The sequence below is a fragment of the Lagopus muta genome, chromosome 2, assembly GCF_023343835.1.
Source record: "Lagopus muta isolate bLagMut1 chromosome 2, bLagMut1 primary, whole genome shotgun sequence".
Classification (NCBI taxonomy): domain Eukaryota; kingdom Metazoa; phylum Chordata; class Aves; order Galliformes; family Phasianidae; genus Lagopus; species Lagopus muta.
In genome coordinates, this window is record NC_064434.1 from 92,568,856 (window position 1) to 92,596,362 (window position 27,507).

General features: G+C 41.8%; 1 protein-coding gene across 1 annotated transcript; it reads right to left on the reverse strand.

Annotated features, from left to right (window-relative positions):
* Positions 1–27,507, reverse strand: CAPN8 (calpain 8). Its single transcript, XM_048937981.1, has 21 exons — positions 27,271–27,507; positions 25,569–25,638; positions 18,319–18,437; positions 17,367–17,500; positions 16,605–16,773; positions 15,701–15,784; positions 14,994–15,079; positions 13,624–13,698; positions 12,472–12,632; positions 11,581–11,756; positions 9,650–9,661; positions 7,743–7,954; positions 6,961–6,997; positions 6,460–6,525; positions 5,511–5,568; positions 4,839–4,903; positions 3,846–3,914; positions 2,751–2,829; positions 1,744–1,860; positions 1,098–1,156; positions 1–212 (listed from the first exon to the last, which is right to left on the reverse strand). Exons 1-21 carry the CDS (start codon positions 27,505–27,507, stop codon positions 189–191), a joined length of 2,109 nt encoding a protein of 702 aa, XP_048793938.1. The 3' UTR covers positions 1–188.

Genomic DNA, 27,507 nt, shown 5'->3' on the forward strand with positions numbered 1-27,507 from the left:
CTTGCTTGGTTTATTTCTTTGAGGTCTTGTTCAAGAGTATATTTACCTTCTAACTGACAGGAAATCATTTATCGTGGACTAAAATAACTTGCCAGTAATAAAAACAAGTTTCTCTCTCTGCTTTCTGTAGCAGGGAGATGCTGAAGGAGTGATTCTGCGTTCAGAGCTCTCTGCTGAATTCATCGATCTCAAACCAGTGTGCAGCACAGCCACTGTGGGAGAGGCAGAACAAGGAGTCAGACCATCTGTGAAGCTCATCGTGTGCCACCAGGCACTGCACAAGAGCTCCAGAAGAGCAGGCTTGGAAAAGCCACAACTGTGTTGTAATCTGCTTTATGTGAAGCATCCATCTGCTGTCGAACTTTGGGGAAATTTGTTGCCTGGATTGGCTTCAGACGTTGCAAGCAGGGCCTCTTTTGAGGCATGACCTATTCTCCAGGGTAAGCTACATGCTCTTTCAAAAACAGTAGATTTAGCAAGGTATACTTTCAGATAGATTTAACTATCTGTGACTGAAGGTCACAGGGCCTCCTAGCCATCTTCCTCCCTTTGAGCCAGTCTTCAGCAGTAAGGACTAATTGGATGGACCTCTTGGGGCCCCTTCCAGCTCTGTTTCCTGAGATATATTTGTATCCTGAAAGGGGAAGGCTCAAGCTGATTGCTTCTATTAGTTTCAACAGGAGAAATTTGCATTAAAAACAATAGGGAAAAAAGAGACCTGGCATCTAGAAAGGTCTCTTCTAATTCTGGCATGTTGTTCAGTTCATTCTCTGCCAGAAAAGAACATTTTCCTGCTGTGTGTTTTCTAATGAAATGACCACTACCTCCAAAAGTAGGCAGTGAAACTCACTGTGTAAGCATCTTCTCAAGAAACCTTAGGTATTTTGAATATATCTTTACTTTTTACTCATATTAGATAAATATTCATTTTACTAATTTGGACATGCCTTCTGAGCTGACGATCTTTGCCACAAAAACAAAGTTTTCCTTTGAATCACTGTTGCGTTTACTATTTGTAGGAGTGATTCTAAAGAAAACAATTATGCAGTCCATTACTGTAACTTAACCACATAGTATGTTAATCTGACCAGCCTCACCTCTGCTAAAGAAAGCCGAACAACTCCACTCTTCTCTTTATCTAGGAGATGAAACACTTCTGCAAAGTAGAAAAGAGTAAAAAAAAAAATAAAATCAGACGTAAACCAGGGAGTTTGGCAAGTCAGACAAAATGTAGAGGGCTGGCCTTTTGCCATGATGTACTGGAAATCTAGACTGGTTCTGTGGGAGCGTACTGCAGCTGTTCTTCTTTCCTCTTCCGAGTGATTTGTAGGTTGCTTCATGGGGCAGAATAGTTACATCTATAGCAGCAAACTAAGAGTTGGCAGCAGGAGAGCTACAGTATCCAATGCAATAGTATCTGATTTGATATGGCAACAAAGCTGTAAATCGGGCCTGAGTAGGCACCCTAAGGGATAAATGGCACAATTTAGATGGTACAGGTTGGTGGCCAGAGCACTGAACATAGAGTGTAGATAGCTGTGAAGCAGAACAGTACACTCACACTCTGTGGTCATTCAGACAAAAGGCATTTGCTATTCCTCTTCTGATTTCTCAGACACATTTTTTGTGACATTCTCCCATTTCCAAGCTATCTGCTACATTCATAGTTAAAAGACACCAAATATTTAGTGGCACCCCAACATTTTCAGGAATTCCCCTTGACTCATAAACAGAGGCGCTTACTGAAAAGGGTCTCTAAGCGGATCATGCAGGCCACAAAACCATCAAAATCAATGGTCATCTTGCTGCAGGCGTAGCGGATGGCAATGCTCTGCTGCACCTGGTTGTTGAGCACAAAACCTGAAGGCATGGGAAGTACACAAATCATTAACACACAGCTGATTACTAAGCCATCTTTCATTTGACTTATCCATGGACTGCTGCACCTGGCAGAGCCAGGTGAAGGATGAAAGATGCTTCCTCCCAAAGGATCTACTGGATTCCATCACCCACCTCTGCTGTGGGTCTCTTCCAAAATGCATTGCTCTGGGTGAAGAGAGGCATGAAGTTCTCCCATAGCATTTTGTCAAACTGCATATTTCTCATTGTTTTGCAACACAAGCAATCCTATATTCCCCAGATAAATCCCTAATTAGCAAGTCTTGGTGCTGCAGCTGAAAAACAGCAATTGCAGTAGAGCCAATTTCTCATGTGACATACTGGCCTGTATTCGGGTCCATGTCAGTGCTACTTCTGCCTCTGGATCATTCACATAGACTCCATCAAAAAGAAAAGAAATTAAAAAACAGTGCTCCCATAGGTAGGCTGACAAGCACTGTTCCAAAAGTGAATAGCACACAGCAGACTGGATCTGGTTGGGGAATCAGTTTTGCACCTTCTCCACTGTAGAGATCAGTGGTAGAAGGAAATGCAGGAAAATGAAGATTTGGACAGAACTCTGAAGGGAAACAATTAGATTAGGAAATAGTGAGGACAGAAATACAGCAAGTAATAATGAGATGGATAAGCAATAACCACAGCATGGACAATAATGTTAGTGTTTCTGCACGCAGAACAGATGAGTTTTGATGTATATAACAGCATAAAGGACTACCAGGACAGGAGAACAGCACTTGCAATGCTCTGATTTAGGAGATGTGTGGGAACCAAAGCTGTGAAAAGTCCCTACTGGACCCCTGGTGCTTTTTAGTGGAGAACTGCACCAGCCCAATGGCAACCCCAAGGCTCACCTGCCTCGCTGAGAGCATTTCTCATCTCATGGGAGTCAATGGTACCCGAGTAGTCTCTGTCCACCTTCCTGTAGATTGCCTGCAGCAGAGGAAAGAGGGAATGTGGGAACTCTTAAGTTACGGGCACACAACCTACAACCTCAGGTTTCTGATGGCTGGGATACACTGCCCCTAGCAGCCAAAGCTCTTTGAAATATTAATGAGCAAGGGAAGTCTTTCAAGTAGCTACTGGCAAGCAGGGCAGACTGGGAAATTCCTATGGGCTGGCAGCTTGCCTGCTTCCATGTCACATGGTGGCAGACGGGCCATTGAGGAAAATATCCTATCACTTGGCAAACACTGCAACAGATAAAGTCCATTTTTCTCAATATTTCAGACAAGATGACAGATGCTTCCTACTGCCAGCAGGTTTATTATCCAGAATTTGAAATCACCCAGACCTACAGCACAGACTAGAATCGGCTCTCAGGGCTGCCATGCCAACAGCAGCCCCAGAATGGAGGAGAGCTCTCCTCATGGACCTCTGGGACAGATGCTCTGAGTTGACCAGCATCAATCAGGGTAGCAGCAGACTTCCATGAAAGGGATGTTATCGAACAAAGCAGGTACAGATTTGACCTTACTTTAGACTGCTTGATTCTGGATGAACTTTATGGGATATTATATCTTCTGTCAGAAAAAAAAAATTCAGCATGACTATAGAACTTAATAATACAAAGACAGGTTTTTGATAGGTCCTAAAAATATCTTTCTTCTGCATGCTGTTGTTCAGCTGGCAAAGTAGCATACCTCAGCAGTGAAGAAACGAGCTCATTTAAGCTTTAATACAACAGGCAGCAGAGAGAGCTGCCTTTGCCAACAACAGAAAGGAGTTAATCTGGTTTTCTGGGTTTTGCAAATTATGGGAACGGTGGGGTTAAGATGAAGGAGGATCTGTTTGTGCCCTTGTAAATCAGAGATATTTCTTTGGCCCCGGAACAAACTCCAACTATATAAGAAGGAAATCTTCCACGTGTATCTTAACCCCTCACATATCTCTGGATCTTTACTTGAGAACTGTGAGAGAAGGAGAGACAGTCAGAAATATTACATTACCAAATACATCTGAATCTTCATCCAAAGTGTCTTGAATTCTATAAGCCCCAAGGAGCCAGTCCCATTAGTCTTGGAATGTTAAGTAATGATTCAAACATCAGGATTCCTCTATCCTTACCAAAACTGGAGAGCAACCAGTGATTAAAAATAGCTCAGTACAATCTTGATGCAACATAACTTTTCATTCATAATACATCTCCATCTCAGACAGACATGCCCACAGCTTTATTTTTGCTAAATGTATGCCAAGAATTTCCAGGATATCTGCAGTCTTGAGGAATAGTATATGGGATTGCTAAATACATTATTTTTTGCAGTTAAGAGCAGGTCGAATTCTTTTGGGAAAAAAAATGACTGGCCTTGTGGTGGACAAGTGTTAGAAACCAGAGGAAGGAACTGTGAGCAAGCACATGCTGTGTCCTCAGCATGACTATGTCATGAGACCAAAAGTAGTGCAACCCTGTCAACATGGCTCTTGGCCCTACTACTTGGCCCTTCCCCGTGCATCAAGGTAGTGCTAGCCAGAATAGCTGACTACTTTCCCTTGGCTATGCAAAGCTCATCAGCTCCCACATGTACTACAAGTTACACAGAATTGGGAAGGCCCTCCAGTCTGTCTCTGCTGCTTTGACCTCTGTGTTCTATGAGGAGTACCCAATTTAGAGATGGAAGCTGAACTGTGCTTAAAATCTGCCTCTTGCCAAGCATGCTGTGCATGCACCTGAGACTGCACTGGTGGTGTGTCCAGGCAGAACACTCCTGCTTCTCTTCCCTGCTATTTTTAGGGGAAGGTTTAAGCAAGGAGAGATATAGAGCAGGTGAGAGATCAGCTGACAATGAAATGATTCAGGTTTCTGCCACTCTAAGCTGATAGAGCAGCTTGGCTGAACTTTATGTGCCAGGACAACAGAAACATAACCTTAGCCTTATCTCATCAAGAAGTTTTGCAAAGGAGTTCCAGAAACTTTAGAGGTGATGACATCCAAAGGATACATCTAAAAGGCTGATCATCTCCCTGCAAGTGTTAATGTTGAATCCATCACTTCTTATATCCTTTCCTGGACAAAAGAGAAGAAAAAGTCAAAGTCAGAAATACTTCTTAGGCAAAATTCTTTTCTGAAGACCATGCCGGAGTTGCTACTTGCCTTAAAATCTTGCCAGCAAAGCAAATGCTCTGCCAGTTCTTCCACCATTTCCTTCCAGCTGATTAACATGGCTTTTTTAAGGCAGGAGTGTTAAAAGGGAACGCTCTGGATTTTGGGAGCGGTGAGCCTCTATCTGTCTACAGAAGGTATACAGCAAAATAAAAATATTTTCCTACAGTGAAAGCAGATGGAGAGTTCCTGCGACCAGGCTGACCACCAGTGGTCCTTCTGAGAGGGCAGAAAGAACATGGTGCCTCTGCAGGACAGTGGCAAGCAGCTCTTGGAAGTGGACTACTTCGTAGCAGAGGTTCAACAAGCCAGGAGAAATTCATCTGGGACAGAACTCATTTTTTCCATCAGCCTTAGCTGACAAAGCTGGGTTTTGTCAGCACAGATCCTACTTGTGTGCTTAGAGATTGATGTGCAGGTGTCAGTCTGGACCAAAGGGCAACTTTATGCCTCATCATTTCAGCCCTCACCTCTGAGCTGCATTCAGTGTGAATCAAATTATGGTACTTACTCTTTGCCAAAACCCTATTTAGAATAGTTTGAAGTTCAGTTGCAGTCACTTCACAGTCCTGGACAGAAAACATATTTAAAATGTTAAGATAAAAAGCATTTGAAGCGGACTATATTCATTCACTGTCACCCTACTCTAGGGCAAAATCTTTGATTTTTTTCTAACACTACATTTACCTGCTAACATCACATGAAGGAGATCCTCAGAAACAATGAATATTTCCTAGCATTTCAAGTGGGAAACAAGTGGTTTGTTAGGTGCCATGGGGATGTGGCCCAGTAAAAGTTAACTTTTTATCAGATTTGACTGAGCGGGCTCATTGCTCTTGTTCCTTTTTCAGCTGAAAAGATTCAGGAAAGCATTTGAGATTTTTTAGGCTTATGGATACTGCAGTCAAACAATCCTAAAATTCCCATCTCAGAACTCACAAATGCTTTTCTAACTAACAAGATGTTTTCCCCCTCGACTGCCACTGGCCACCTGTTCATTAAGAGCACATCTGAAGAGGCAGCCACAGGCTGGCACAGCAGCTCTTGTAGATACAAAAATACAGTAACAGAGAGAAAGTTCAGCCATAGCTTTCTGATTCCTGGGGCTTCTAAACAAAAAGGAAGCAATTGAACAAATAGCCAATTGTCGGAATTATATGCTAACTCCACAGGCAATTTATTTCACCATGGAATAATATTTTCATAGTTCTTACTCCCATCACCCATATTTTCAAAGTCATTCCATACCCAGTACTGCTGTGTGAACAAATCACATTTTGCACCAATAAGAGGAAAAATGTAGTAGAACTATTCTATTGAATTGAAGCAGTGAGTTAATAAAAGGGGAGAACTGCCTGTTTTTTGAAGACCAGACAGAAGGAGGAATTGGCAGGCCAAATATTTGCATAATCGTAACAGCTAGAGGTCCCATTTTTTTCCTTTCATTTTAATCCACTTACCTCTCCAGAGAGCTTTTGAAATAGAGTCTTGAACTCATCATCTATATCTTTGTTATCAACATGAGGCTAGAGGAAAGAGATGACCAAGATTGTGGTTTACAATATGGTTCTTAAAAGGAGGACATGGATATCATAACATCCATTGTTAGAGAAAGGGAAAAAGAGCTTGCTCTACATAAATATCAAGACAGAAGCATTACTTAAATCCTTAGATCACTCAGTGCCCTCCCCATCTTCTACCTATACTGGATGGAAGGCCGGTTTCATGTTTTATGACAAGTCTGGGTGTGTTCAGTTTTTGTGCCACGTGAGCCCAGGTACATGAAAATGCATGTGAAGCTAAACCATAGAGGCAAGTGAAGAATCTCTGCAATCAAACTCCATTTTTCCTGAGCACAAAGTACATAATAGGTGTTTACCTACCATGATCCCAGCCCAAAAATCTCACATCTGTTTTTCCCCATTATGCTTTAAAAAAGTCTGTCCAGTTAAGGTGCTTACCTCATATGGTTTTGCCGCCACCATATCACCAATCATCCTAAGAAAAACAAACAAACAAATGAAATAACCAGAAATTTTGTCTCTACTTCTTGCACTTCAATTCATCAGGAAAACAGACTTTTCTGATATAAAGTGTTACTAAATGCACAGAACAAGTATCCATGTTCCCTGTTTCTGATTTTCCCATCCCTCCTCTGTCTGTCCAACTTTGCCAATATTTTCTTTGGGAAATCCAGCCTTCTTGTTGTTGTCTGCTATCCAGACTCCTGGTTTCATTTAGTGGCTGCTGTTGATACAATCTTTTATAAAACTATCATTTTACTTTCATAGAATCATAGAATTGCCTGGGATGGAAAGGACCTCAAAGCTCATCTAGTTTCAACCCCCCTGCCACAGGCAGGGTTGCCAACCACTAGACCAGGCTGCCCAGAGCCACATGCAGCCTGGCCTTAAATGCATCCAGGGATGGGGCATCCACAGCCTCCTTGGGCAACCTGTTCCAGTGCATCAGAACCTTTCTTCGCATCCTTTAATTGTGGGAACTTTCGCTACATCTCATAGACCTGAGGGATCTAGTTACCACTTCAGTACTTGCCAAAGGCCACTTGAAGAGCCAGGTCTTTGTAACACGGATGTGTGTGCCACATATTGTAGACTGTGAAAGAAAACAGGTCCTAGAAATCAGCCTATTTTGCTGATAAATTGCCGGTAGATAGAGCACAGACCTTTACCTTTATGGGTCTCATCAGCAGAAGAGAAAGCTTTAGATAGAAGATACTCACTGAGTTTTAACCTTTTTCTCAGAAAAAACTCGAAGGCAGAACTCTCCATTTTTGTAAGGCTCAAATGTGGATGGCACAATGAGGTACTCTCCCTTGGGCAGTCTAATGCGGCTGGAGACTTCACGCAGGTTGATGTAAGTCTCAGACCGGGCTACTGGTTGGTTCCTTGTGAAGAAAGCACGGTTCAGATGAACGTCTTTGTTATTTTCCAGCTGTCGGAAACATGTTTTTGTTAGAAACCTTTTGACAGTTCATTGGCAAGTCAGCCATCCTATTTAAATTTCAGTGCTTAAAAACCATCTCAAGTTTTTCTAAGCACAAAATGATAAATCTGTGAGTGATGGCGTAAGAGGTAACCACCAGGGTTATGTCATGTGAAACAGTCAGGCAGGTAATTAGAAGGAGAAAATACCCTTCTCTATAAATATTATCTTTTCACATGCCTCTTTACAATGGGTGGTATAGAATAACTAAGAAGAGTATAATGTGTACTCAAATCTGATCAAACTATTACCTACTCGAGTTGTCCATGTAATGAATATCTTTTGCTCTCAAAGGCTGCTCATGAACAAATTTAAATTTCAAAATGCCTTTCAGCAATTGATGGTATGAGGTAGACTTCCTAATTGCACAGGAGTTACAGTTTCTGATTTCTTTAGACACACAGAAGAGAACAGCAAACAGAACAAAATAGTATCAGAAGGGTAAGACTTGCAGAGCCAAATTAGATGATTAAACCAATTTCTGTTAGTTATACTAAAGGTGTTCCTTTGGAATATGGCAAAAATTGTACTTAATTTTTCTGTAATACCAATATGTTATTAAAAGTGACATGTGGTATAGCTCATAAAACAAAATACTGATATAACAGAAACAGCAGTGTATGAATAACATCTCTTCTTTAAATCTCCTCTTTGTGACTTCTGCTTCATAGAGCTATCTTTCAAAAATTATGATTCAGTGATCCACAGTAATTGCTAAATAGTTGACACAGGGTGTAGAACATTGGATGCAGATAAGATTTTTCTCTAAGATCAGAACATATAATGATGTTATCAAAAGCCTTAAAATAATTCAGTATTTTTGTCATAAACTGTAGAATAAAATGCTTTTTTCCCCTGCTTTGTTTAAAAGATAAGATTGGATTTGTTATTTATCCAACCACCCTGTCCTTTCTCCCCATCTATCTTAAGCTAGGATTAGACTGCAAAGATTAAGATGTCAGATCCCATATCTTTTTCAACATATAAAGCTCATTTTCCCTTTGCATCTGCAAGGCTGTTAAAAGAACACAGTTAATTGCTACAGGACCACACATTCATTAACTGAGGGAGAAGGGCTGAAAAGCATAGGAAAAATTGGCAGTGCAGAGTGTCTGACCTTAGTAATGACTATAGGCTATTCCTACTACCAGACACCCCTGGGGTCTTTTTCTTTAAGAATGAAATTCTCTTTAACTTGTTATTGACATCTAGGAGGATTTGGGAAGGTTGAGCTGTTTGTTTGTCGTTTGTTTTTTCATTGCCAGAAGCCCCAGCTCAGAACTATAAAAGGAATGGATCCACAGAGTCTGGCATTTCTTCTAAAAAATATTAGCTACATTTTCTGAGTTTTAGAGTGCAGAGACTCTGCCTACACCTGTACTAAACAAACAAATTTTTACTTCTGTTGTACAAAATAAGTGGGAGTCAACTTTCAAGAGGTATAAATGAGATCAGGATAAGGATTCAAATGTCTGTAATAAAGCTCCGTGCCCCAGTCCCTTGGAAATAGTTATTTAGAACATGAGATTGTCATCCAGTGATAAAGAAGAGCTGTCGTTAGCAAGGAGCAAATCCTCCTGATAGCTAGACTGGCACAAGAATTGCCCATCTGGAAGGAAGAAGTGTTCAGCAACGATTGCATACCTCCTGTGGAATCTGAAAGCAAAAGAAAGAGCTGATGTCAAAGGGTTGCTACATAGGCTTTTCTATTATTAGACAGAAAGAGTCAGATAAACTCTCCTTTGAACACTCAGTTTTCATTCCCACTTACTACACACCTTGCAGTATTGGTTACCATGAAGATCTAGCTTGATCTAGAGTAGTACCAAAAGAAAAATGGGACTTTCCTCCAGAGGAATCTACACAATAGAATTGCTTTTCTCCAGATTTGGTGGTGTGAATGATACTACCAGTTGGAAATATTTCAGTAAGCTTTAAAATGTTCAGCCAGGAAAGTCAGCAGGTTGGTTCTGCTATTTTGCTAAATGAAAATGAGCAGACCTAAAATCTACCAACCTGCTGTTATTGGAATGCTGATCAAAATACAAGGCTGCTGTCACCAGCAAGAAGCTTGAGGATGATTGGGATGTTTTAAGGCACCTAAAATAAGTAGCAAATTTCAATGTTTGGCCCTTTCTATATTAACTAAATACGTGCGTTTGTACCTCTGAATATAAGGTAGCTTTTTCAAGATCAAATAGTGTTCTCAGGAATACAGATTCCAGTGAAAGCCAAACAGACTGTGCTCAAAAGGCCCAGAAAAGCTGTTTAAAATATCACCCCTAAAATGCTTCCAGACTGCATGAGATGGTCCTTTGGGTCTTGTTTATTTTATCCAACACAGTAGAAGCTCAGTGATGAGATACACAACTTAAAAAAGCTTTGCAAGACAGGCAGGGCTGGGCACGCTCATTTTTACCTTGTACAATACAGAGAACTGCTATGTCCTTGGCCACAGCATCAACTGCAGTGATATAAATCTACAGCAGTTCATGACCTGAGAACTTGGATCATAGCTGTGTGCCTACAAGAGATGATTTAGCAGCCATTTCTTTAAAAAGAAAAGCCTCATCTTGTTAAAAGTCACCAAGCCTACTCTACTCTGAAAAAGATCACAGAGGAGGCAGGTCGGATGAAATAGATATAAAGCAAAAATGCACTGCAATCTTCTACAGGGTTGTTTTCAGAGATATGAGTGGACAAACATCCTTCATGCACAAATCCTGGGAGGCAAGTAGACTGGGGTTCTTGACAGTCAACAGCAACTTAGAAAAGTACAAGGTAAGAACCAAAAGTATATGCGAACACTTCAGCCCTAGGGAAAATCCTTCCTAGTTTTGAACCATCCCTCACAAGATATATTAACAAAAGCCAGTGATTCCCATCTGCTCACACCTATGATAGCTGATAATCTTCATCCAGAGAAATCTAGACAGCACTGAATTGCTTTTCTCCAAATATGACATTGAGAAGCATAATACTGGTTGGAAATTCTTGTATTTGCTTATCTGCCCTTACACCACAAAAGTCAGAGACAGCACTACAGACTTTTTCCCTGTGTTATATCTATGGAGACAGAAGCAATACTGGGAAAATAAGAAAAATAATCTTTAAAAAAGACCAAAAAAAAAAACCCCAAAGCTGAATCAGAACAATAACAACAGTAACAGTGTAGACAATGAATCAAAACAATTATCAAATAAAAGGGGAAAAATAAAGAAAATGACTACTGAGCACTGTTGATAGGCTGTAATCAGAACCACTTATCTGGAATTGCCAGGCACCCTGATCCTGTCCCCATTCAGATTTTGAAAGAGAAGGCTCCCATTGAGCCTGTTGCTAAATTAATTGCCTCCAGTTTTACACCATTTTCCTGTTAAAATAAGACAAATACTGAGCTAATTTTTTCTGAATCTTCCCATATTATGTTGTTCAGGAAGAGATGAGAGAAGCTTTTCAGCCATCTTGCAAAACCTAGCTCTTACTGAAGTGCAGATCAAATGTCAAGACGAACACATGACAGATTTTTGCCAGGGTAACAGCGAATAAAACCTGCAATGAGGAACAAACTGTACCTGGTAGAGTGAATAACCAATACTAAGCAGACCTTCTCCCATTCTCTTCTGTCTCCTGCGGTTCTTCTGCATCAAGCCCACCAATATAGTACAGCATGGCTCATTCAAACCCCCTTCATGATCATCATCTGGTTCATCCAGCCGGATCTTAAACTGGGGATTGATCCAGTACGTTGCTAAAAATCCCCAAGGCAAAACAAGAAGGAGGAGATTTTGTTGTCATTGAAGCCAGAACGGTCGTCACTACAATTACAGAGAAAATCTCTTTGGATGGACATTTGCCTGGAGTTTATCCAAACCTTTCTAGTATGTTAAATGGTTTTTTGTGTTTCACAGCTATGCTGTATATCAGTTGGAGCCATAGCAAATCAAAACACTGTGGTATTTCCTGGAGTGTAAAAATAAAGAGGGAGGAGCTGATACTGGTAATTCCAGCCAGTCATTTATCTTCAGGAAATGTCCTTAGCTAAGGTTAGTTTTGATTCAAGAGGACCAAAAATCAGGCAGCCTCTCCAGAGGTTTAACCTGAAAATGAATGTGAGACAACTCTACTACTGATCTATGATACTTTCCTGGCTTACCCAGCCCTTTGGAGAATTACTCCAGTCAGTAGCAAAAGCCATGTAAGTAGGGAAAGTGCACAAAGGGAAAAAATAAAAAGAATGTGGCCATGAATTAACTGCTCAGTGGGCTGATTATCGCTGACAAGGAAATGAGTGTAAATTAGGTCTTGGCTTAGGCTGCCAAACTTTGGCTTGCTCTCTGAACCACACAGAGAGATCTGTACCTCCAAACCCTTCCCAATTATGGCCACCCACAGTTCAAAAAAAGCAGTTAATCTTGTGGTTTTGTTGTTTATTTCACCAAATGGCCACTTGGCTGGGTCTCTACCTGGGTAGTTCTGGCAACCTCCAGCTGTTGAACCCCGTATCCACTGTCCATTGAACATGGTCAGGTCCCATTTGTTGACCTGGTTGCTTGTCAGTGTGTCAGGAGTCAGATTGCAGATCTCCAGGCGGGTGAATTGCCTTTGAAAATCAGAAAATGCCATCCTAGAACACAAAAGATCATGGTTAATTCATCAGCCCATAACAGTCAGAGCAACTGCATGTGGGTGCCTCTCCCAGTGAGGAAGAAAATGTTGGTACTACAGAGCTGCCCAAAGCTTCATTTAATTGAACTCTGAGTCTTAGGACTGGCTTTGGGGAAGCAAAATTTCCCACTCCCTGAATGAGCTGTATCTCACGAAGACAACTGTTCTCAAATGCTGTTACATGTTACAGGCTCAGTGGTACCATTTTCTGTCATCCTCAGTCATGATCAATCCCTCATGGATTGTGCTTTCTAAGTAAACTCAATAAAATTGGTGTACCAAAACATGCAGCAAAATGCTATTAAGTGGGAGAAGGAATTGATCCTCGGGAAAGAGTCACTGCAGAAAAATAATCTCAGTTTGGTATATTGATTTAAAACTTTTCTTGATGTTTCTTTTTACCACTTCTAGTAGCCATGTCTGAATAACAGACCTTGATCACTTCATACTGCAAGCAGAGGTCTGTTCTCAGCCATCACCGCTTTATGCCCCACACAGCTGATTGTTCTGAAAGATGGCAGGCATTTTTCTTTCTGTTCTAGGACACAGTGACATGTGTTCAGCACTGATCCGCACAATCACCCAGCTTATACAGTCTTTCCATCAGGTTTGGGTAAACAGATTCTTCCCCTGTTGACAATTTAAAGTTTTTCACTAGTGTGTAGCATTCAGGCAAAAAACAAGCCTCAAAATATAAAGCATATGAGGTTCATTCTTGCCACATCATTAATTTTATTGCCATCTGGTCTCTATATTTTGAGTAAGCACTGAGTTATTCAAGCTCTAATAAAAGGTAATATTTAAATGGGAAGGAAAATAAACAAGAGGCTAACCACCTACATTAATTAACTCAGTGCTATCAGTTTCTCTCCATCCAACTGAAAGGACTGCTTAAAAACCATATTTGCACATACAATACCCAAAAGATTGCACTAATTAATGATGCTCACCAAAATTCTCCATCATCTACTTGCTTATCCAGAGCCTGTTTTTGTTTGGGATCAATATAATTCCATTCAGGAGCACTGCAGACAAAGCACAAAAGCAACCTGCTCAGTTGTATTTCATTCTGCAATGAGGTCAGACAGTGAGCTTCTGTCTTCAGTCACAGATGACAAACTTCTATGTATTTCTACAACCACTAGACCTTCTGCCCCTTCCTTCAGCCACACAGGGCTGGAATAAGACTGCAACCAAAACTGCAACAAATAAACCTTGAACAGAGGTGGCAGAAAATACAAATACTGCAGGCTGTCTGGACTGAGTAGCATGCAGCCCAAAAACAGGAAGAACTTCACAATTATCAGAACTATAGAGAAGCCTGATATTCTCCCTAGGGAAATGACATAAACTCTGCTGCTGGGGTCATCAAAAATATGAAAGCAAAAAGGCAGAATTAGAACAAAATCCTGCAAAAAGCAGCATTGCTTCAGTCCCACTCCAGTGTCACTGTGCAGCACGCCAGATTCTGACTTCATCTGCTTCCATGTGGCTGTGCAGCTTGCTACCTGTTTCAGTAGGGTTATCCCATGGTAAAACAAGTGCAGCAAGACCAGGATATGGCATGTGGGGACAGAGACGTGTTATCTTAGGCATGAGCAAAGCAGCTCTGATAAAGATGGGAATAATTACAACATCTAACCATATTTTCTATATCAGCACCAGTACTATGGTCAAGAAAGGAACCTGACATCTCAAAAAAGTCCTTGCTAAAGATATACCAAGGCCCAAATGAAAGTAAAATACGTACTGTTACGAAAATAAAAATAAGTGATTTGTTGTCTCCGTCATTCCTGTGAGATTCCAAGCCCTGACAGCTTCTGATTGCTATTCAAGCTTCTGGTCCTTAGTTGAGTCATCATCTCCTTTTTTCCAGAATTCTCCAGTGTAAATCAAGTACTGGTCAGATTTAGAACTCCAAAACCTCAAAACTGACTTAGAGGTGCAGCAGGGTAGCAATGCAATTGGTTTGCCTGCGCTGCTAAGGTCTTGGTAACAACAATGGGATCTTCTAAGAAAAGTCATCTTGAGAAATACATGAGTAAAGCTTGCATGGGTTGCAAAGCTTACAACCCACAGTTAAAACATAGCCTGTTCTCTCTTATTAGAAAGCTCCGCCTGAGGCAGGGAAGAATGTCCACTGGGCAGAACAGATCAATATGTAGCCTTGCTAACAAATTAATAGTGTTTTATTCCAATGGATTTACCATCTTTCCTAAATGTGCTTTGTGATTTGATTAAACTGCATAATCTCAATTTAATTTTCAAAGGATACCAAAATACATAGAAGAGGGAAAGGCAGGGGCATATAAACACTTACTTATCACTCCACGCTCCAGTCCATTCTACTTCACCCCAGGGATTTCTAAGCCTCACAAGTTTCTCTGTCTGTCCTCGGTAATAGACCTAAAAGATCGACAACAAACAGAACTTCAGCACTCCCATTACTCCAGTCATCATGGAGCAATTGCTTTTCAGCAAGGATAAAACATGATTTGTACTTGAGTGATGCAGTCCATTACAATTTCCAATAGCTAAGAGACACCTAGATGTCTTCCACTCTTATTTTTACATTATCCTGTGCCACCAAGTGAGCCATTAGCTGCAACTCTCACCATTTCATATAATGAAAGCAACCTGCAAGGAAAAACATCAGCTATAGAACAGCAGAATGTCTTCATCCTCAAAAGACATTGCACAACAGAGCAAGGTTGGAAAGAGATTATTTAGCACAGAAATCTCTGTAACAATTCCAGTTCAGAGAAGTGTGAATATCTAGGGCAAGTTCAGCAGGTGAGTCTGGTGGAGCTCTTCACTGAAGAGGCTTTGAGTCCTTTTCCATTTGAGCTGATTGGCAAAGCACACACTTCCGTAACATGTGGCACAAGAATGTGCAACATTTTTATTTGGTCAATCACAGAAAGACATCAAAAATCTGAAGGCACTGCAGTGTTGCAAGTCGTTTTGTGTAATGGCAGCTATAAAAACTTCAGCTAAGCTGGACAAGCTGATGAGAGGCTGGCTTACCTCTTCTGCCCCAGTGACAGAATAAGCATGTCCCTTCACCAGCTTCAGACTTGTGATTGCTTCTATTTCTGCTGCATGAGTTATCTGAGGCAAGAAAAATATACCAAATTAGGGCTACATATTGTGTATGGATACATCTCTCACAAGCAGATTAATACGGGAGAAGACATCCAAGGTGATAATGCATAATTAATATTAATACTCCCAATGCACAGTAAATTAAATAGAGGTGAGAACTGTGGCAAGAGTTCACCTCCAGAACTTCCTGCCTCAAATATACAGTCCTTGCACAGCAGAGACTCAAGAATGTACCATGAAATTTAAATCTAGAGCCAATTTCTATCTCAGGTAACAGACCCAGTCACCTGCAGAGATGTGCTCACATCAACTCAGCTCCAAGCTGCCTTGGTTGAACTAGGATTTGAAATGAGACTATAGGACAGGATGTAAAAGGTATGGAGTTTCCAAAACATATACAGACTCGTCAGTAACATAGGAGATCTTGTATGATAGGTGTCAATGATTTTTAATTGAAAACAAAGTCAAAATCAGAGTACAGTCTACAACAAAGTACCTCAAATGGTTTGTGTCTAACAGCTCAGTGTCTGGAGCTGACATTACACATCATTTGAATGAGGAAAGATACTGAGAGAATGAGAATGGGGTTCAGGAAGACCTGTCCCAAGCTCATGGCTCTAAGCACTTCAACAGGCTGTCTTGTAAAAAGAGAGCTGGCTATTTAGAGCCTTGTCCAACATTTGTACAACTGAAATCAATAAAAGTCTCACACTGACTGTAATTTGCTTTTAATCCAGACCTTCACACCTACCCCTACATGAATCTAAGTATGATATTGACAAAAGCCTGGAGGAGCAAAGAAAGTAAAGCAATGGCAGCTTCTTACATCAATGGAACAGCCGAGCAGTGAGCCAGCCCTCAGAGCCTTCTGGATGATTTGGTACAGGTTTGCTGGAGCCCTCCGCAGGTCATAGGATTCAGAGATGCCTCCAGTAAAATCCTCGAACCCCTCTATAGTGGACCCTCCAGCTAGAGCCTCATAAGAACCATTCAGCCTGCAGGAGAGATGACAGAGCTGTGTGAGGCCATCTCCACTTGCAAGGATAGAACCATAGAAGCCTTAGAGTTGAAAAAGACTCTTAAATGTCATCTTGTCCAATTTCCCTGCAACAAACAGGAACATCTACAGCAGATCAGGTTGCTCAGAGCCCCATTCAGCCTGACCCTGAGTATCTCCAGGAACAGGGCACCAGCCACCACTCAGGGCAACCTGTGCTAGTGCCTTACTACCCTCATTCTGAAAGACTTCTCCCTTATAGCCAAACTAAATTTACCCTCTTTAAGTTCAAAACAATTTCTCCTTGTCTTATCACCACAAACTCTTGAATCTGTCCCCTTCTTTCCTGTAGCAGCCCTTTAAATATTGAAAGGAAAGCATGTGTGCTGCAGAAGTAAGGGCTTATAATGTAATATCTATTGGTACATCTGATCATCATCGCGACCTGGGGCCCCTTGAAACAGAAGCTTGGCAATATCCTGTCTGGACATGTAAAAAGAAATGGTGGAACAGACGATGCCTTCAAGTGATGTATCTAATACCCACCACTTCTGCACACCCAGGAGCACTGCCTCCCATCTAACCACATACTTGGCATAGGCTTTCTCCAGCAGGGCGCTCCAGAATTCATTGCCTTCCTCTGAATGCACAAAGAGTAGTTCACCGTTCTTGGTGGGCAGCCGGTCGTCCACCACCACGTCCACCCACTCCCCGTACTGCCAGAACTAATGAGAAGAAGAGAGGAAGAGATGGTCAGGGCTGGTGTGCACACTGTGGCTCTACACTACTATCTTCCTCTGCTGCGTCACTGAGGCAAATTCTTCCCAGTCCTGTGAAATGCTGAGTAGGCTCCTTAACACTGTCAAAGAGTTGCTGATAGGTAACGTTAGCAGCAGGTAACGTTCTTGCACATAACGTGTTCTGTTCTCCACGCATAGCTTACATGATGGAGGGACCAGAAAGCTAGTGAGTATACAGAAAACCTGAAAGTCCACTTCTCTTGTCTACTATCTTCTGAAAAAAAATCATGCCACTGTGAAAATGCTGCAAGGAGAAATCACCCAAAAGAGGAAGAACTTGGTAATGCCCGTCTTTTCTGAAAATACTGAGAAATGTATGAGTTGTTAATATATGTTATAATGTTAATAATCATTTTTGCCTGGGCTCTTAAAGCGTTTACTCTAGAATTTGTTGCAGCCATGGAGAGAAAGAAAAGAGAATAATTCAGATGACATCCTCTCTTCTGAGCTGAGCAGGAGTATGCAGGGAAAAATACAGATCATGGCCTGAACAGGCAACTACTCTGTGAGAAAGAGCTTTTGTTAGCTTGGGAACACAAGTAAACTGCCTCTACCTGCTGCATGTAGAAGAAACTGGTTTGTGAGAAACTGCTGTAAACTCTGTTCTGCTTTTTTCCCCCCCATCAATGTCACTTACATGTTGTAATTATTAATACTCAGCTTGTGGGGGGAAAAATAAGCTGCTTTCAGATAAATACTGTGGTTTTCCTCTTTTGTTTTCAATACTCTGATCAGACAGTTACCTGAAAATGAAAGATCCCAGCATAGTCCTCCTGGAAACTCTGAGCCTCGGGAACAACGCGGTGCAGAATATCTGGATTCAAAGTCAGAGATGCAATGGCAGCCAGGAGCCAGCAGTCACCTGCAAATACACATGATCCACAGTGGAGAAGTTTTTAATAAATTTATTATATTTATATTTATTATATTTATAATAATATTTATTAATAAATAGTGTCTTGTTGAGCTGATTCCTACACCAATATATCACGCTCCCACATAGATGAGAGCACCAGCATAAAGTGCAGCAAAGTCCTGCTGGATTCAATGTTGGTTCAGCAATTCATTCTTGTGATGTTTCTCCTTTGCTCATTTTCCACTCACCCACACCACATAGGCATTGCAGGGCCCCTGTCAAGCTGATCGCAGTGGTAATTTTAATGGCGTAACTTGAGCTTTACTCTTTTGATTTTTTAATGAAGCTCTGAAAGCAGGCTGTTTTAGCAGAGATTTTTAATACCTTCAGGAGACCAAGAGCAGAGCCAAGAAAAAGGAAATTTGGGTTTGTGGGTTGCAAAGCCTGGCTGAGCAGCACAGAGTTAATGACTTGTGCTACCTCAACTAGCCCCAAGCCAATGCACCTGGGAGAAGCAAAGGCTTATATGTGTGTGTGTGTGTGTATAAATATATATATGCATGCATGTATGTAGGTAGGTATATATACTTTAGCCCTTTCTTTGAAGGTCTGGACTTGAACCAGCTCTTAGGATTATTACTTCAGCTCTACTTATGAGTCAGATGAAAACAGAAGTGCAGTGGGATGTGTGGGAGCACGTGAGCCTTTTCTTTGGCTCACTGCTTGTCCTGGAAATGAGGGAGCCTTACTGGAAGCTGGGTATCTTACAGCTGTTTGCTGAGTAGGGTAGGTGAAAGCCTTCACTTGCTGATGGGAAACTCAAAGACTCATGGATTTCTTAGTGCGTATTCTTATCACAAAGAGTAGGAAGCACTTCTGTGGGTTCAGTGTTAATTTCTGAGGTCTGCTCTAAGCTTGGAAAACAAAATTTCTCCAAGGGCACTAAAACTGCCCTGATTCCTCACAGGTTGTCTATGCCAGGACACAGGGTTTTTTGGGTAAATGCATATACTGCAGAATAAACTGGCATAATAACTCTTACTTTACTGAAAGTAAACTAGTGGAGAAACCAAACAAGTTTAATCTGTATCATGAATTAATATCTTAAAGTGAGGATTAGCTCTTCGTATTGACTTGGGCTCTTTGTTTCAGTACCACAATTACTATAACTCTAAAGATGATATTCTAGAACTTGCCTGGTGCTAGAAAGTACCCAGGTGCCTCCTATGAGCTGAACCAGAAGCAGCTGCTCCCAATCAGACAGAGGCTTGAGAAAAACCTGTGAAGTTCCCTCCTATAATGACCTGTAGCCACCTGAGCTGGCCAATTTGATAGAGGTGCAAAACCCTGATCCAACCAACAGGCAGGCATTTCCAATGGGAAATGTAGCATTAGTAGGTAAAGGCTCCACAGCCTTCCCCAACACTGCCCTGTGCCATCCTGGCTGCCACACTCAGGAAATAACGTTTAAGTTGGAAAGGGGTAGTAACTGTCTGATCAGGGTATTGAGAATAAAAGAGGAAAACCATAAGGGGTTACTTGCTTGTCCCAGTCACCTGCATTCCTATCAGAAGAGGTTAAAAAACTTGTGTTACTCCTCATATACAAGTTAAGTTTGAAGAGGAACTGTGAGAAAGGATAAATGCTACTTTGGGGGGGGAGGGAAGAAAAGAAAAAAAAGGCAGGCTAAATCAGAATAAAAGTGTCATGAAGTGGAATTTGTAAGATGTGACTGCTGTGCGTATAGAAAAGTCCGATAGCATCAGCATCTAAAATGACTATGACCAAAACACTTTTGACATTCATTTTCACCCCAATTACCTCAAAAATTATTTTGCTTTCAGTAGGAGAGGACTCAGTTCACTAGCTTGGAAGGCTTCTGCTAGCCTTAGGTACCCACATACAAAATAAATAAAACTGGGAGAGTGCAGGGTTGGGGAGGGGTTGAAAGGATTGAACAACTTCCTCTCCCAAGGAAACAGATGTAGGGAGAAAAGAAATGAATCAAAGAATATTCCAACCTGCTTTGTACCCACTTGTCTGAGGCTTTTATTGGTATACAGCTGTGTGCTTTATGCAGTTTTAATTTCTACTTTTCCCTGCAGTTGTAGAATTACCATAGTAAGTCTGAGGAATGGGGTTAGGCCAACAGACCTCATTTTTCCCACTTCCCCAGGCTTCTTTCTCTGCACAGAAGGTTGCTCCCAAGTAGGTGGCAGAGCAGGATTCCCGGTGCCCCGTTGTGTCCCTCTGCCCCAGTGAGACCAGAGGAGCTCTGTAGCAGAAAGTTACTGCTTTTCCAAAATGTAACATCTGGAAGGGTTTCTTCTTCCTGGTTACAATCTTTACAGCTGGTGGAGGGGAAACTGCTGTGGGCTTTGCTGTGGAGGGTATAAGTTTGATACAAAATTAAACTGAAGAGTCAGTGAAATGAGAGGGGTTTCTTTAAATCTGTTATTTGCTTCTCTGACTCAGAACTGAACAATTTCCGAATCTCATCCCTGAGATGGCAAATGCAGCATGAAATCCTTTACAGCTTTCTTACAGTAAGAATTAACTTCCTAGCATCTGAGAGGTTGAAAGCCATTGGCACTTCTTCCTGCCACAAACACACCGTGCAATCTGACTTCCAGGGGAGCATTAGGGGCAAGCTGACTTGGGAAGAATTCTATTGGAAGAGTTGTAGTGGGGAACATAGCCTTAAAACCTGCTTTGCCTGCCCTGAGCAATGCAAAGTCCTATCTCTAAGCTTTACTCAGGGGCCTAATACCTTCTGCTAAGACTGTGGCAGAACAGCTGTTAACTGTGACCCCTGAAGGGAATCAGCTGGGAATTAGCTGCTGTGCAGTAACTTGGTGAAACAGGAAGGTTTGCATGGGATGTTCAGATAGATGGTTTGGAACTGAATTATACACAAGCAACGCGTTACATTCAGGTTCCTGTGATGCTGGCTTTAACACAAATTAGAGAGAATAGAAGAAGCTGTCCATAAAGAGCAACCAAGATGAAACCTAAATTGCACAAACTGCTTTTTCTCATACACCTCAGTGGAATTCCAGCTTATTAGTAAGTTTTCTCAGCCCTTCTCAATGGATTCCTAGGTTTTTTGTTGTCTGGTGTTTTTGTTGTTAAGTACAAGGTTCCATTAAGTGCTGTTTGGTTTTTTTTTTTTCCTCTCCAAAGTTCAACTTAGTTTTGCTGACAGCAGCTTTAATAGCTGCTTTAATAACTTTGAGTGTTAGGGTACTTGAACTAGAACCTCTTCTTGCTCACATGTGCACTGCATTGCCTCTGTTCTCAGCACCGTAAAGGTGCTTTGTGGTTTACAGACAACCAAGCCACTGCACTGGACACTGAATCCTTGCTGGTCTGGGAGTTGTGCAACTCCTCTGCATTGAAGTTTACCCAAGTACACTGCAAGCATAGGAGCCATTAACATTAATGTGGAATTTGATTAGTTTTGGTTGCTGCAGAGCAGTACTTGGTTTCTGTTTAGCTACTATCAAAGCATCCACACTCATAGCATTTGCACTCATCATTGAGTTACTGATAGAGTAAGTTAAGCCAACAGTCAAGGTGCCTGTTTCCAAGATCTAACAGACAGCACAGGAGCATTTCTGGGATGAATGTTTTCTGGCTTGCTGCTGATTCATCAATGCCAGGTTTCAGATTGGTCTCCAGTCTGCCTGTTACCTTCTCAATCTGCTTGAGAGATATGACACATACAAGGCACCTGTGAGGGATCCTCAGCTGGAGTAGTGCCTTGGTGGCAGCCATGTTGGCTACACAGGACCTATGCTGGCAGCCCAGACATGTTCTAAGACTTCAGAACAAGAGCTACCCTGTGAATATAACTGGTCCAGATCTGGAAAGCTATTAAATGAAGAGGCTTTTGTTAAGTTAAATTTATGCCACTTCCTTCTCAAGGCCTTCTGCAAACAGATCTGTGGTTAACTTATTCACATAGCTGCAAGGAAACTTCATAAGTCACCTCTAATAATGAAGTCTGTGAGCGCATTTCAAGTCGCTACTAGGCAATCAAAAACCTATGGTTCAAAGTACGTTTAAAATATTTCAGGTCTTTCAAGTTTCCATCAAACTTCCCAAGCTGATATTCATCTAGCCTATGCTGTTGTCAAAGAAATAAGTTTAATGGAGTGAGACTGACTCTGGGTTTTCTTGTTCCTTTTGTTCACGTAAACCCAGACCTGCAGTGTTATTTTTAAAAGAAAAGGAACATGTCTCAGAAAATTATTAAAAGTAGGCTCTATTTCCCTAAAGGACTTGTTAACAGGTCACATACGAGGCTTATGTAAATATGTAATCAGGGTCTGTTCCAATAGAAGGGTTTCACATGACAGCTTTAATAACAACTACTTTGATATTCAAGGTATTGGATCAAATACCAAGAAAAAAAAAAAAAAAAAGCATAGCGTGCCTCTGAGATGTAAAGCAAACACCTGAGCATTAAGTTCAGACTGAGGTAAGCCCCACACCTCTGTTCTAAAGTTTGTTTTTGTTAAGGGTCAGCAGGCAGAAGTGATTGCCTTTCAGAAACAAAGGGGGGCTCTATTTGTTCCCTCATTGCTTTTTCTGCCTTTGTGAGAATATGATCTCTTAAAGTGGTTTTACTCCTTTTTAGAGACAAAAAGAAGCTCATAACAAAAGCAGAATCAGATTATGGGGCTTTTTGTCCAGGTTTGGGGGGGTATATTTCAGGACACATGCTTGGGCTCCAGAAGCCAGCCCCCTCCCCCAATTTGGTCCAGACCCATCGCCACCACTATTTGGTGGGATTGGTACTGCCTTGTGAAATGAAAATCCATTTAGCACAAAGGGCTGGAAATCCACAGAGTCATTCAGGAGGTGATGGAAAAAGAGTCTGAGGGTATTTGCATCCAGTTTATGGGCTTAAGACAAATAAGCATAGAATCATTAAGGTTGGAAAAGACCTCCAAGATTATATAGCCCAACTGCTGACCAATCAATCCACAAGGAGATCTAAACTTCTCAGAACAGGGTGAGCTATGAGATAAGATTTCTCAGGGCTTTTCATAGGCACGATCTCTTTATCCATAATGTCCAGAGTCTAAATTTAAAAAAATGTTTTCTAAGCGTATGCGGGATAGAGGTTTGCCCATCAATCTATCTTTATTGCTTACTTTTTAGAGCCTGTGGTTTTAGGTTATCACAAGGTCATCGCCCATCAAACCATGTCCCTGAACACCATGTCTACACATTTACTGAACTCCAGAAATGGTGACTCCACCACCTCCCTGGGCAGCCTAAGAGCAGATTCTTCTATCTTATAAGCTGTCAAGGTTTTACTTCAGGTGGACGGTTGTCATGGAAATTTTTTATGCTATTATAGAAACTTTCTGAATTGGAAGTGACAAGAAATGTCACTTTTATTACTTATCTGAACAATTCTTCTAAAATACAGTAAATGATTCCCTGTACTCTGCTCTGACATCCACCAAATAAATATCCTGGTGCAGATATATGATTGGGCATCTTATTTCTAGCAGCTGGAATATAGATCCATGCACCAAGGAATTTCTTAGTGATCACTTTAATAGTGCCGTGTTTACAGGACCAGCACTGGTATTATTTATCACCAGCAAGTTGCAGAAATTGTTTGAATCTCATCTGCAAAGTGGATGGGATAGAAGAGCAGTGAGGTCAGGAGTGCTGCAGTAAGCAGCACAGAAGGGAAACAAGCTGATTTTTCCATGTCTCATCTATCAAATTCTCATTACAAGAGTTTCAGCCTTTTTGCCTCTATATGCAGTCAGGAGAGGCTGCTGCTGCTGCCTTCTGCAGCTGGATCTTATCAGCTGGGTGGGCAGGAAGAGGCCAATGCATTAGCTACCAGAGAGGGGATAAAATCTATTTGCATAGCAGCTTTGCTTAAATGATGGCAAGCACTAGAGAAAAAATGGGTAGAAAAGATGGCTTTACTATGATGGGTCCAGGAGAGAATGACTGCTGTCTGAGACATCCCATCAGCATCAGGCTCCAGTTCATAGAGCTGGGCCTCTTTCACTTCATTTTCACTGCCTTTTTCACTGGTGTTTTTCCATACTGTGTCCAATCACTTCTTGCAGCTCTACACTGAATGCCAAACAAACAGAAAGAATATTCAGCAAGAAGGGCTTGGAGAAAGTTGCCTGTGGTGGATTTTTCACTGAAAGCGTTGTGAGGTGCTGGCACAGGCTGCCCAGAGCACTTGCAGATGCTCTATCCCAAGAGGTGTTCAAGGCCACATTGGATGGGGCCCTGGGCAGCCTGGTCTAGTAACTGATATAGGAGCTGACAACCCTGCCTGCAGCAGGGACTTGGAATTAGGTGATCTTCGAAGTCCCTCCCCACACAAGCTATTCTATGATGACCTGAATGAAACACATCAGCTTTGTAGTATATTTTCATGTATTCCTTGTTCCTAACTCAGGGACCATCCCTCTTGGCATGAAATGGCAAGTCACAATCCCAGTCCCTGTGCCTAGCCAGTTCCTACTCCATACCTCGGTGTATGGCAAAAGATGATGATGAGAGTTCCTTCAGATGGGATACAGGTACTACTGAGCAATAATAAAGAAAGGTAACAAATAAGGTAGGTAATAAAGAAAGAAAATTGACTTACCTCTTCCAAAAAACAACAGCAGCTCAAGAGGAGTGCAATCTCTACCCAGAAAGATACTGCTTCCTTGGCTGCTAACCTTTCAATGAGGCTGAGGAGGGGTGGATCTAGGCTTTACCTCTGCTGTTCACACAGTGCATTGCTTGCACCTGAGCTCTGTGGGTTAGGCATGCCTTCTCACCTGGAGCTCAACCACTGGCTCAGGCTGTGACCTGTCAATTCCACTGCATTGGGGGACCAGGTGTTTTCATTATTTTTCTTTTCCTTCATATTTTTATTTTTCTTTAAAGTGGGACTAAGTCTTGCTCAACCTCCTAAGTAAAAATCCTCTATGATCAGGCTAGAGGATAAAACTTTCTCAGTGTCCCTTGACTCTTAGAAGAGACTCTTACTGGGATGAGGAATTTTAATTTAAGCTTCTTGTTTTTGAACAAAAGAAAAAAAGAAGAAGAGAAAAAAAGATGAAGAAAAACAAAGTACAGAAGCGTTGTATTTACCCAGCTCTCCTTGGCAAACATCTGTCCGAGTAGCTCCTCCGACTATGAACTGTGGATTGTCACATAAGTCCTGAAAAGACATGTTTTCAAAGTCACCCTCCCTGGTCTGAAATGTTCTCTTTTTTTTGTTAATTGTTCCAATGGGAAAGTTCAAAAAATATTAAATGTATATAGTTGTATTAAGGAGAAGTTTCCCCTTTCTCCCAAGCATTCCCCCAGGGGCAGCAATGGACATCCTCTAGGGAGACCAAATTCTTGCCTGCTCTCCAGGTAGCTGCCTGTGAGCGTGCCTGTGTCACTGGGCCATGGAGGCAGGGGCAGCCCAGGACTTCTTTATGTGTGCATGAAGAAGAGTCAGACTGTTGATCTCTTTTTGCAGTAGGTGTAATTTCAGCAAGGTGCTTCTTGCTTCTGTGATTATCCAGCTGTTGGCTGCCTTACAGCTGTCTTGGTGGACAGGAGGCAGCAGCAGGTTACCTACCACATAGAAAAGTTTGTGTTGTGGGATCTTTTTGTTGTTGTTTTGGTGAGTTTTTTTCCCCTCCGAACTGGTGATTTGTCACAGCACCTGCTGGCTGTCAGCTGTATGTGACATATTACATGACATGCTACACATTTAGACAGCTGCTTCTTCTGAGCCACTGCCAAGCACCACATAGACATTTCTCACAACTGCATTTCTAGCTCTTCCTCTTCTTGGAGCATGTCATAAGTTGATGGTGCTGTTTTCCAGAGACATATAAAACTCAGGGGATTTCACAGTTCTTGCTGCTGAAGTGCCCATTAAGGTGCTGTTTGACCACTGGGCTTGCAAGAGTTGAAACTTGGAGTTACTGAATCAGTAAAATTCTTTTTCTATCTTTTTTGGGTAGGTAGGGAGAAAAAAAAATAGGCTTTAAATTTTTCCCTCTTGTTGCCTTCCCCGCATCAGACAAAGGTTATTTGTGTTTTTTCTTCTTCTTTTCCTCCATTTTTTTCCTTCCTCTTCTATTTCAGAATCATTAAGGTTGGGAAAGACCTCTATCAAGTCCAACCACTGGTCCATCACCACCTTCATGTTCCAGGGAGAGGTAAAATAACGGAGGAAGAGCAAAACACATACAGAAATCAACGACTGAAAAATGAAAGGATAGGAAAATCTTTGAAGCTGTGATTGATTTATATATTTTGATTTTAAGACTTTCAGTGCCTTTTTTTGTTTTTTGCTTATTTTTTTCTGATGAAAATGACTATTTTTAATGAAAGGCCATTTGCAGGATGTGTATATTTGAGAGATGACTGTTCCAGTCAGGTGCTTCTCAGCTGTTGCAGGTAGAGGAAAGCAAAGCAGAGGGTTTATGGAAGTGTTAGCTTAGTTCCCTGAGGTACCCAGTGGAAGGACCATGGATGGACACCTTCACAGGCAATGGTTGGTGCCATTGGGTACCCTATGCTGCACATGGAGAGTTTTTGTCCTTCTCGGACTGTACCCTGAACAGGAATCTCTGGTGAGCTGGGATAGAAAGGGAAGAATCCAATTCCCAATAGTCAGTTATAGGATTCTGTGCTTTAAGAAGAGCTTAGGTAAGGCAGGGTAGAATCAAAAGTGAACGAAACATAAAGGAATAGCAGGCATTCAGCATCACTCTTTTGGCATGGATGTGCTCAGGTGAATGCTAACCACCCAGACCCAGTCAAGCATGCCATGACACAGCACTCTTACCGTGGGCCGCTTCCAGACTATTCCCTGGGTTTTGAAGGAGTAAGGTCCCAGGTCCTGGTATCCCAGTGCAGACGGGCAGGCAGGGAACTCCTCATCCTTGAATAGAGTCCCAGTCTGAAGGCACTTCTGCTTCAGTGCCTCGTAGTCCTGGCCCAAGTAGCTGAGGGCCTGCCTGCAGGAACCCAGCCCCTCAGCAGCCGCTCGCTCTTGGCACAGCCTAGCTGCCAGCCCAGCCAT

Excerpts from the sequence above, each read along its gene's own strand:
- CAPN8 (XM_048937981.1), bottom strand. The coding sequence starts at position 27,507 with ATGGCTGGGCTGGCAGCTAGGCTGTGCCAAGAGCGAGCGGCTGCTGAG. Across the intron at positions 15,080-15,700 it reads CTGTCACTGGGGCAGAAGAG|GTCTATTACCGAGGACAGAC; the intron begins GTAAGCCAGCCT and ends TCGATCTTTTAG. Across the intron at positions 3,915-4,838 it reads AGATGATCAGCCTTTTAGAT|ACTAATGGGACTGGCTCCTT; the intron begins GTATCCTTTGGA and ends TAACATTCCAAG.